We start from the raw sequence: 12,061 nt of genomic DNA, 5'->3' as shown, positions 1-12,061 counted from the left end.
CCACGGATATTTTATAACTTCTCCATACTTTTAATAATGATAAAACTAGATACCTTTGGAAATAAGTCTATTAAAAATGTTCAGGTCAGCTATTTTGAAACTAATTACTTTTCAGATGGTGATTTTACATAAATGTATCTTTTTTAGTGTTATATACTTTTAAATGTAGGAACTAATTATAACTCCCCCCCCCCCAAAAAAAAAGATAAACTTACAGATGATAATATATAATATGGTGTAGTAATGTTAATGGTGACAATATATCAAATAAAGTACCAAAATTCTGGGTGGGTGATAAGAAACATAGTAATAATAATAATGATAATAATAATAATAATAATAATAATAATAATAAATGAGGAAATAGAGAATATAAATCAAATACAATTCAGCAATACTAATCGACTATTTGACAATATTATTTGACTATTTGATAATGACAAGATTTGCCACCAGGGGGCGACAACACATAGCAAGTTCAACAATTCTTGGTATCAGGATCAAGCGGATCAACAAAAGTAATAATAATGATAATAATAGCAATTATTATTATTCTGGGAGGTCCTACATCTCCAGATGTAACCTGGTTTATGTTTCATTTTGTTTTATATCTTGTTGTTGAATAAGGTCAGTAGTACTAAAAAATTGAAATAGCATGAGTGACACATCTCGGGACTTTCAGAGAAAAATTGCATTATTTGTGTAACAGATGTAGCAATTAAATAAATTTAAAAAAAAAAAGTTTTTAAATTGTTATTGAACTCCCGCCAGGATTAAGGAGGTAAATAAATGGATTTTCATTTGAGACCGTGGCCGTTGGGATTGGACCAATCACAGCGGAGATGAGGGAGTTAAGCCCCGCCCCCCGCCCCGTAAACCCGGAGCTCCGGCCGCCGACCGCGTTGGTTGAAGAGCGGCCGCGGGTCTGACAGCACGCCGGGGATCGCGGGGGGGGGTTTGCGGGACGAGCTCTTTCCACGCGTGGATCTTGGAAGCGTGTAGCCCGGCGCTCCGCGGACGTGGGCCCTCCGCAATGGATTACGGGCGGACCGCGGCCCCTCCGGTGCCGCCGCACAAACCGCCGCCGCCGTGCCGCGCCGGGCTGCCCCAGGAGCGGCTGCTCAAGTGCGTCCTACTCGGAGACGGCGCGGTGGGGAAAACCAGCCTGGTGGTCAGTTACACCACCAACGGCTACCCCACAAAATACGTCCCGACGGCTTTCGACGACTTCTCGGGTGAGCGGACTTTTTCCCAGTCACTTTCAGACTTTCTAACCTGCAGAAATGCAACCAGAACATCTCCAACTTTCAGGATCCTGGAGACCCGCGTTGCCGGTTCATGGGTTTCCATTGAAGTAACCCCCTTGTGTTCGGGATTAGATCAGATAAACCGGGTTTAAGTCTGGATTTTCAGTTTTACTGGCATGCACCAAACCTCTGGAGACTAGTTTCAATTAAAAAAAAAAAAAAACTTTCCACCTGTACCACTGACTCACTTAGCTCCAGCAGGCTGTCCCTTAGCCTCACACAGGATGGGTCCCACCAAACCGTAATGTTTGTTTTCCTTATTATCTGTCATCCATCTGCATCCGATGCGCAGGAGTCATTCCCTCCCTCCCCAGGTTGCCAGGTTTCCATTTGGAGCGGCGCCGCTTTTTCCACGCCGCTTTTTGTTTACCTAGACACAGAGGCCGGGCGCCGCAAAGGTCGCCGTGACCTTTTCCTCACACTTTCCGCCGTGTTTGTCCCCGGAGCGTCCCGCTTACCGCCTTAAACCTCAAGCTCTTTCCGCGCGACGAAACGAATGATCTTGACTCCGAGAGCTCGCCCTTCTGAGTTTTGGGTTCAGCGGTTTTGGGTTGCACTGCTCCGCCTATTGTTGTCAGCCTTGACCCCCAACCCCCCCCCTCCGGGACCCTCGGCTCTTTTACTGGAACGGCCACATCTGTTGCAGGGACTCTGAGGCCGAGATTGTCTTTCGACCGGCCTGACAGAGAGTGATTGTGCACTGGGGTGGCGGCGGCGGCGACTGGCCCTCGGCGCTGATGTCATCTCCGTGCCTGGAAAAAGAGCGTCCTCTCCAAAAGCTGAGTTTGAGGCGTTACGCAACGGCACAGGTGGCAAAGACGGAGGCGATAAGGGGCGGTTTGGTCCGGCGGAGAGCCGAGGAGAAAGAATCAAAGAACTATCATATGTCAGGGATTAGGAAACGGTTACACAATGGCAGCCCGCGCACTTTCTTTACCTCCCCCTCCCTTTTTCTTTTAGCCCTGCGCTGCATAAAGTGCCTGTCCCGCCGTTTGAATTGTTCCAGAAAGCTCTTTTGATCAGGTGGTACGACCGGCCTCGCACTCCAGGCGCACTGTAAACGTTTCCGTGTGTTCGCTCGTCAGAAAAGATTAAACGTCTCTATGGTGAAACACGCCGTGCCGTGACTCATCCACTTTTTCCAATCAGGGAAATGAGGCCCGTTGGAACGGAGCGGCGGCATAAACAAAATCTGCTTTCTTTTTGGAGCCCGTTCTTAAGACGGCCCCGCTGCGGCCTCCTGTCAAAACACCAGCGAGCGGGGTTATGGTCTCGACGGCAACCGGCAGGGTGGGTGGGCGACGCGGAGCACAGCGGGAGGGCTTTGTGTTTTCAACTGGCAAGCCTTTGTTTATACCAGGGAATATCCTGGTGTGTGTGTGTAAACCGCCAAAGTGTCAGCTGGATGTTTTTTAATGGCGTCGACGGCTGTGACTCACCCCTACCTGTGTGTTTCTGTTCCCCACAGCTGTGGTTCAGGTGGATGGAAGCCCCGTGAGGCTGCAGTTGTGCGACACCGCCGGACAGGTGAGTCGCACACACGATAAAAATAATAAAATAACAAAAAAAATAACTATATAAATATATGTGTACATGTATATTAAGATAAGATAAACTGTATCGATCCCCACGGGGGACATTCCTTTGTCCCAGCAGCCTAACAGTTATATAAAAAAATAAAAGAGTAAAATAAATATGAGTATAAATATGCATACAGGGACAGAAGATAGCAAGACATCCACGAATAAAAAGACAGCAGCAGCAACAACAGCCATCCATCCATCCATGTAATCTCGTATAAAGCATTTTGTTACTGCAAGGTGTGGAAGTGCTTTATAAGTTATCAGATAGATATAGATTCGAGAGCAATACCATCATTTATGGACTATTGAGCGCACATGAATAGAAGCCGCACCGGCTTAAAGTAACTAAATAGATATATGTGTACATATGGCTGTCCATTGCTGGACTATTGAATACACCTGAATATAAGCCGCACCTGAAAAAAGCTGCACTGGCTAAAAGTAGCAAAATGAATATATATGTACAGTACATATATAATCCAGCCATCCATGTCATCTTGTGTAAAGCATTTTGTAACCGCAAGGTGTGAAAGTGGTTTATAAGTTACCAGATAGATATAGATTGATATAGTGACTGTCATCTCCGGACTATTGAATACACCTGAATATAAGCCGCACCTGATTATAAGCCGCACAGGCTAAAAGTAGCAAAATAAACATAGGTGTACATATATTGGCCGCCTTTGTCTATAATCCGCCGCTGTCCATGTTATAACGTGAGATATTTACACGGAGAGATGTTACACAGAATTTTTTTTTTAAACTTAATTTTTCGTGTGGAAAAAGATTAATAATAACACAAGGAGTCTATCCTTTCTATCTTGAGTGCTATCTTCGTCTTCCTCCTGCGCACTAAAACCATCAGCCGTCTTTTTTGGTTTCAGAATTGAACGGCCTCAGTCTCTCTTTCGTGACTTGTTCGGTAATTTAATCGGTCCGATGTGACGAGGCTAAATGTTTATGCGGCCTGAAGCTCGTTTGCCCAAAAAATACATAAATTAGCCGCATCATTGTTTAAGCCACAGTGTGGAAAAAAGCGTCTCACAGTCCGGAAATGACGGTAATCCGTCTGCATGTACTGGTGTTTGAAAGGAGGGGGTTAATAAGAACATCTAGCGATGGCTTTACCCAAAAATGAGAAGCTCACTTTGCAAACGTAGCATCAAATCTGGTTGGAAATGTCTGTCGCTCCATGAGTTCCACAACTTCCCGATGAAACATGCAAGAACAATTACATTTTGCGGCGATCTTGATTTCACCCGGCGTTTAACCGAACGTTTTAATGTTTCACCACCGTGTCTCGAATATCGGACAGATTCCGGCCAACTTCTGTGCACCCAAAGTCGGTTTCCAAAGTCGCGGTACCGAACTTTGAATATCTCCAATCTGCGCTTTTCCGTCTATGAACAAAAACCCACGGATTAACGTTCTCATCTGAGTCGTCGGCCAGTCGTGTCTTTTATTTTCGAAACTGCCTGAATTATTTGCTCCTCTGATGGAAATGAAGCAAATGAAAGGCGATAACTCCAATCGTAAGACGTATCTCTCGCTTTACTTGCCCAGAGTACAAGACGCTTTCTATTTTAATCTTTGGGGTTTGGCAAATAATGAAGACCAGCACTTGTGGTTCGTAGCTATGAGTCTCACATGAATAAACATAAACTGACACCAGGACGTTGGCACGTCCAAACCAGGAAGTGGCGAGGGAGACTCACTTCCATAGCATTAGCCCCGGGGTTTCACTCCTCCATGGATAATTCATGAGTAGACCCTGAAAGAATGCAACCTCTATGAGAATAAATATTATCTATGTCAGTTGTGAATTTTTGTTTTTTTTATCTTTGTATTTTTATTCATCTTAAAATTGCAGTTCGACCATATTCGCTACCTCGTCACATACTTGTAATTTGTCCGTTCGCTGGCCTTCACCCACCAGGAAAAAAAACACGCCATTGGAGTTTACGGTGGCTGGACGTCTGTAAATTGGCCCGGAAAAGAATCATTTTTTCAAAACGTCCAGGTCATTGAAAATAGGCGGCAGACCTGGAGTTTGACACTTTTAGCAGCTCGTTAATTTGAAATGAAAACTCCTTGACTCCAGAGTGACCCCATGCCTTTTTTTTTTCACTTCAAACACAGTCTAACTGTTTGGAGTTTTAACTTACATTATTAGTTCCCGACGCTCTGAAATCCTTTCACGATGCTTTGGCTGGCCGTCGGTCACCGTAAGCGCCTCACTTACAGGACTGTCTCAGAAAATTAGAATATTGTGATAAAGTTCTTTATCTTCAGTAATGCAATTGCAAAAACAAAAATGTCATACATTCTGGATTCATTACAAATCAACTGAAATATTGCAAGTCTTTTATTATTTTAATATTGCTGGTTATGGCTTACATCTTAAGAAAACTCCAAAATCCTATCTCAAAATATTAGAATATCATGAAAAAGTCATTTTTGTTTTTTCGATTGCATTACAGAAGATAAAGAATTCCATCACAAAATGCTAATTTTCGTAGAGACGGTTTTAAACCTGGTGTGTTTTCAACCGCCAGCCTGCCGATGTTTGGAAAAAACAATTTTGTGGAAATGTATCGCCCCGTCGCCCGGCAACATGGGAGGTGGAATTAAGCGGGTTCATTTTGGGGCGGCTCAGAGTCGGAGGGCCGCGGCGACTCCGTCGGTTTCTATTGTATCGGAAGTAAGCAAGATAATTACCAGCTCGTGATTAAACTGGCCGGGAGGTCCGGGAGGTTATGAAATGATGTTTTTAGTACTCTGGGGCATTGTGGCGATTATTTCATAATCAAGACGCCGTGCAAACCTGCAGTGGGTGCAGCTTGTTTGATATTTGTAAACCCCGTCATGGTACTGCCTGTTCTACACTAAGCCGCTAATGCGGGGAAAAGAAAACTTACAGCATATTGCAACCTGCCAAGCAATGCTACAAGTACACTTACATATTAGCGCACACACAGACACACACACACACACCTCCAGACATGCTTGGGCAAACATGGCTTGATAAAAGTCGGCAAACACCAATGCAGTTTCATAACGGGGAGTTTGTGCCAGCAATGGGTCAGGGCGTGCCAGAAGAGACGGGAGTGAGTGAATAAAAACGATGAGAACTGCCGCCGCCATGGCTGATAAACAAAGTTCCATCCGGAGATGTTGATCCAGACGTGACTTCTGTATGCGGAAGGCCTGGTATCCATCGTTTGAAGGAACTTTAAGAGTACACGTCTCCGGCTGAGTCGACCCGAGCGCCGTTTTGCTTTTTTGGATCGACTTTTTTTAACCAGAACCCACGAGATTTGACCGTTGACGGGCAGGCATTCAGAAACTTTTTTGCTTTATCTCCAAGATGCGGGAGGCCCCTGTAAATCAGAGGCAACAAACTTATTTTAAGAGGTTTACCGGGGTTGGATGAGTGTATTTTCACAAAATCTAAACACCGTAGACGGTTTGTTATTGGAGAGATTATTGGCACGTATTTGACCGCGTCAACCAGTGAAGTAATTACCAAAAGTGTGTTTGAGATGAGAACAACTTTATTAATCTCGAAGGAAATTGTTGTGCCAGAGTTTCAAGTAAAAAACATAACAGTAATAGATAATAGTAGAAAGGAGGAAGAATAAGAAATACAATGAAATATGAATTGTCTTAACTGTTAGCAGTAACTACAAATGCTACTACAACAAACTACTACGGTTTGTTGGTGGTGGAGGAAGTGTGAAGAAATGATACATCACGCCGCATGCCGAATGCAACCCGCATGCTACGTCTTTGTGTTTCATTTCATAATCAAGCATTTGTTGGGAAAAAAAGGGGGAAAAAATGTGTGAAACGAGCCGCTCACTGTCTGTCTCTGTGTCCCCGTCAGGACGAGTTTGACAAACTTCGCCACTTCTGCTACAGTCGGACCGACGCCCTGCTGCTCTGCTTCAGCGTGGTCAGTCCGGCCTCTTTTCAAAATGTCTGGGAAAAGTGGGTTCCCGAAATCCGCCGGCGCTGCCCCCTCACGCCCGTCCTCCTCGTCGGCACGCAGTGTGACCTGCGGCAAGACGTCAAAGTGCTGATCGAGCTGGCGAGGCGGAAGGAGCGGCCGGTGGCGGAGGAAGACGCCCGGGCGCTGTCCGACAAAATGGGGGCGGTGACGTACATTGAATGCTCGGCGCTGACGCAAAAGAATCTGAAGGAGGTGTTCGACGCGGCCATCGCCGTGGGGTTGCGGCACTCCGACAGGAGGGCGCGGCGGGAGCGGAAGGTCCGCAGCACCGCCGACAAGATGAAGATGCTTTCCAAGTCTTGGTGGAAGAAATACGTCTGCGTCCAGTAGAGAGCCGGGAGGCGCCGGACTTCATTCGTTTGACGACGGAACTGGAAGCGCTGACCGGTTTCGGGGGACGGCGTCGGATTTAAGGACTCGTACGGAAAAGCCAAGGCGTGTCCGAAGTGACTGTGAATCACCAGGCGCGACGTTCCGACTTGCAGGGGTCGGAGGTTTCCCGTCATGGTATTTTTAACGCCTGGAGCACCAAGAACACGAGGTTGTTACCACTGTCCGCCCTCCCCTTCACGCCGGAGCCGGTTTTTACTGTTAATCCGACTGTGACCAGCATTCAACCAAAAATTATAGAGCTAATAAAAGTTTAATGGCACATGGACGGCACGTCATGTTGGACTTGTCCAGAGAAATGTGAGCTGAATTGCAGGGGAGGCCCCTGCGCACGATATTTACTTTAAAAGTGTCCTTTCTCCTGCTTCGGTACCCCGTCTTTCACAAAGTGTGTCATTTTCCTGCCGTACACTGTAATCCCGTCCTCTCACCTCTGATAGGTAGGCTTAATCTCACCGAAATCAAAAAAAAAAAAAAAAAAAAAAAGCATTTATACCGATTAGCTCGGGACTGTTAAAAAGAGAAAAAAAAGTATTTAACTTTCGTTGAAAATCCGATCTGTCCCCGTGAAGCGAAATCTGTGGCCGATGAGATTTTAGTATAAACCGTCTTTTGGATTATAATCAAATGTATGAGTGTAATTTTGACTGAGCACAGCTGGGGTTGAAAGGTAACTGTTCTTGGAGCTACTCCCGGTATTTACATCCCTTCACTCCTTTTTAGCCGCGCCCGAGTGCGGATACGGGGCCGGACCGCACAGTTGGAGGTCTTCGAGATCTTTATCCACGCATACGTACTGAAATAAACCAAGGAAAACAGCAACCGCCATGACCAAAACAAAGAAAGTAGGCCGTCCTCGTTTTCAGAACTTTACTGTTACAAAGTTGTGGCGATAAACTGGGTGGTGCCGCTGTAAATCGCACTTATCACACGCCATTAAAACACACCACTGAAGTGCTGCCATGCAATGGCCTTTGAACCAGAAACTTAGACCGACACGGCAACATTTTCCTCCTGAAATATCCCTTTCAAGAAGGGTGTCGAGCCGATGAACCCCACGCGCTTCAGACGGAAATCGCCGGTTCGGGATTTGCTCTCTTTAAAACCGATAATAGTTTGTTTTTTTTTTCCTAAGCCAGCACAGTGGAGCTCTCTCGTGAAAGTACAGGAAATGAGGTGAAATCGCCAAAGAAACCGATTCCGGGTTTTGCTTCTTATTTTTCAGAAGCCAATCATTCTGTGTGTTTGTTCCTTCCGGGCCAATAACTGATCAAAAACCAATACAGAGCAGATGTACGTCATTTATGTATGTTACATAGTACTCTTTTATGATGTTTGTAATGTCATCTGAACAAATCTGTGTGCATACGTGACTCAGTCGTGCCCAGCATGTAGATGGTACCGAACAGAGCGATTTGTTGAGCTGCATGGATGGAACAAAATAAAATGTGAAATATTTAACTTTGCCTCCTGCCCTCTCTTGCGTCCTCTGTCTCATCCTGTTTGGGGACAAAAAAAAAAAAGGATATCGTAAGACGGGAACGCGATGACTGTTGCATTTCAGGTCCTGAACGAGAAAAGAGGAGGCGATCTTGGAGCTTAGCTCTCCAGAAGAGGAACGATGGAGACAATTTTTCAGGCAGGCTTCAGTGTTTGGGACATTTTTGAGGAATGAGTGATGTTGCTGTCGTGTAGTTCTGCACTTGTTTGCTGTGTTTTAAACTGTTTTCCTCATTTCAAATGAAGTTGAACAGGATTTTCTGGGGGTTCCCCAGTACCGTTTGTAGTATTTCTACACATAAAGACAAGATACGATTGTGACCGAAAGAACCAGATTAGGGATACGAGCAGCCGAAATGAGTTCCCTTACAAGCTCTTCTGTAGAGATACACTATATGGCCAAAAGGATTCGCTCACCCATCCAAATAATGGGAATCAGGTGTTCCAATCACTTCCATGGCCACAGGTGTGCAAAATCAAGCACCTAGGCATGCAGACATTTTTTTTTTAACAAAGATTTGTGAAAGAATAGGTCGCTCTCAGTTCAGTTAATTCCAGCTTGGAACTGTGATAGGATGCCAGCTGTGCAAAAAATCTAGTCGAGAAATGTCCATGCGCCTAAATATTCCACATTCAACCGGCAGCTGTATTATAAGAGCATTGAAGCGTTTGGGAACGACAGTCGGCCACGAAGCGATAGGTAAACTGACGGAGCGGGGTCAGCGGATGTTGACGCGCAAAGTGCGAAGAGGTCGCCAACTTTCCGCATAGTCAATCGCGACAGACGCCCAAACTTCGTGTGGCCTGGAGTTTCACTGAAGAACAGGGCGCTGAGAGCTTCATAGAATGGGTTTCCGTGGCCGAGCAGCTGCATCCAAGCCACACATCACCGAGTGCGATGCAAAGCGTCCGACCCAGTGGTGTAAAACACGCCGCCGCCGGACTCTAGAGCAGAGGAGACGCGTTCTCTGGAGTGACGAGTTGCGCTTCTCCACCAATGTGATGGACAAGTCTGGGTTTCGCGATTGCCACGAGAACAGTACTTGTCCGACTACACTGTGCCAAGTGTGAAGTTCGGTGGAGGGGAGATTATGGTATGAGGTTGTTTTTCCAGGAGCTGGAGCCCTTTGAAAGCTTCGGCGTACCAAGACATTTTGGACAATTCAATTCTCCCAACTTTGTGGTAGCAGTTTGGAGCTGGCCCCTTCCTTTTCCAACATGACTGTGCACCAGTGCACAAAGCAAGGTCCATAAAGACATGGATGACAGAGTCCGGTGTGGGTGAACTTGACTGGCCTGCACAGAGTCCGGACCTCAACACGATTGAACACCTTAGAGCGGAGATTGCGAGCCGGGCCGTCTCGTCCAACATCAGTGTGTGACCTCACAAATGGGCTTCTGGGAGAACGGTCAAAAATTGCCATCAACACACTCCTGAACCTTGTGGACAGCCTTCCCTTCTAGCTGCAAAGGGTGGACCGACATCATATTGAACCCTATGGATTCGGAATGGGATGTCAATTCAGTTCAAATGCGAGTCCAGGCAGGCGAGCGAGTGCTTTTGGCCATATAGTGCAGGTAGAGAAGGTGGCCATCCAGGAGGGGCCGGGCAGCGCCGCTGCTCCTCCAGCATGAGGAGGAGCCAGACGGGGTTGCTCGGGCATCTGGTCAGGAGGTTTCTGGAGGATTTCCAAATATGTCCCGCCAGGCGGAGGCCCCGGAGAGGACCCCGGACAAGCTGGAGGGCCTGGGAGCGCCTCGAAATCCCCCCCCAGAAGAGCTGGATGAAGCGGCCGGGGAGAGGAAAGTCTTCACGTGATCCCACCCTGGATCAGCAGCGGGGTGGAGGAACGTGACGCTTCCACAGTTAGAGAGATTCAACCTTCAAAATCAAGGTAAGAATCATTGAATCTAATGGGGAAATAACTTTTGAATGTTCTATCCGCTACCTTGGATGTTGGGCTTTTCGATTTCGTTGGTATTTCGATCCTCGGCTCCTCCGGCCCGCATGTCTAAAGCCTTCATGAAAGCATTCTGAAACAATAGTTCTATAAATTGCACGGCCCATTTGTATTTCATGTCGGGTGAATATCTTCGCACGCTTTACGGGCTGAAATGATCTCGCTTTGCAGTTCGATAAGGTCAGCTGTTAATCTACTGCACTGCAAAGCAACGCGTCCTGTTTATTCTATAGTGAGAAGCGAATTGTAAATAAGTTAAAAATAGTTAAATTAAAACCTCCGGGATTTCGACGCATCAATTTTTGGGCACCGAGACCGGCAGCTATGTAGGATTTGATTATTATAATTGTCTGGAAATGTGTTTTCCATCTATTCATAGCTATATGTCTGCACCGCAGTATACAACAATGGGCACAGAGTGTCGGTCTGCCAGCCATCTCCTCCTTGTTTAGACACGCTAATGATCGGGTAAAGAGGAGTTTGTGTCGTCTGGCAGACGGCAGATTATGTTGTGGAGCCTCAGAGGGGGTGAGACTGGGGGAGAAGCGGTGCCAAGTGGGCTGACTATAAAAGTCAGGTCTGCTACTCGCCGCTATTTCTGAAAGAACCCCCAGTGTCGCATCTAACCAAGTGTATTCCTGCATGCCACTCCTTGTGTGTGTGTGTGTGTGTGTGTGTGTGTGTGTGTGTGTGTGTGTGTGTGCGCGCACAGATAGGGGTGTTGGTCAATGTGTTTGTTACCTCTAGAAGGCCGCAAAGATCCGTATTGGACCACATTTTGTTTGTCCAAATTATGCAGATGACTATTTGCCACCTCCGGGTTAAGTTTAGCTTTTGGGCAGCAATGAATGAGTGTGTGTGTCTGTGTGTGTGTGTGTGTGTGTGTGTGTGTGTGTGTGTGTGTGTGTGTGTGTGTGTTCGTGCACCAATAAAGGTATTGGTCATTGATTGGAGACCGCCAAGATCCATGTTGGGGGGCATTTTGTTAGTCCAAAAGTTGCACATGACCTTTTGCTACTTCCAGGTAGGTTTCGGTTTTGAGGCCCGTGTGTGTGCGTGTGTGTGTGTGTGTGTGTGTGTGTGTGTGTGTGTGTGTGTGTGTGTGTGTGTGTGTGTGTGTGTGTGTGTGTGTGTGTGTGTGTGTGTGTTTTTGTGTGCGGACAGATAGGGGTGTTGGTCAATGTGTTTGTTACCTCTAGAAGACCGCAAAGATCCGTATTGGACCACAGTTTGTTTGTCCAAATTATGCAAATGACTATTTGCCACCTCCGGGTTAAGTTTAGTTTTGAGGCAGCAATGAGTGTGTGT

General features: G+C 46.4%; 1 protein-coding gene across 1 annotated transcript; it reads left to right on the top strand.

The window, feature by feature from the left end:
• Positions 1 to 894: 894 nt before the first annotated feature.
• rhoub (ras homolog family member Ub) lies at positions 895 to 8,753 on the top strand. The gene is made up of 3 exons (XM_086164897.1): positions 895 to 1,235; positions 2,776 to 2,834; positions 6,777 to 8,753. Exons 1-3 carry the CDS (start codon positions 1,034 to 1,036, stop codon positions 7,230 to 7,232), a joined length of 717 nt encoding a protein of 238 aa, XP_086021023.1. The 5' UTR covers positions 895 to 1,033; the 3' UTR covers positions 7,233 to 8,753.
• Positions 8,754 to 12,061: the final 3,308 nt, after the last annotated feature.

This window comes from Fistularia commersonii, chromosome 18 (assembly GCF_037954325.1).
Source record: "Fistularia commersonii isolate RoL2024-O1a breed Wild chromosome 18, RoL_Fcom_v1.0, whole genome shotgun sequence".
NCBI classification, from domain to species: Eukaryota; Metazoa; Chordata; class Actinopteri; order Syngnathiformes; family Fistulariidae; genus Fistularia; species Fistularia commersonii.
Note: the sequence above shows the minus strand (reverse complement) of the source record. Positions and strands in the feature narration are given on the sequence as shown.

Bases quoted from the DNA above. Each gene is read 5' to 3' on its own strand.
- rhoub (XM_086164897.1), top strand. From the start codon at position 1,034: ATGGATTACGGGCGGACCGCGGCCCCTCCGGTGCCGCCGCACAAACCG. The intron at 1,236-2,775 runs GTGAGCGGACTT...TGTTCCCCACAG, and splicing joins GGCTTTCGACGACTTCTCGG to CTGTGGTTCAGGTGGATGGA. The intron at 2,835-6,776 runs GTGAGTCGCACA...TGTCCCCGTCAG, and splicing joins TGTGCGACACCGCCGGACAG to GACGAGTTTGACAAACTTCG.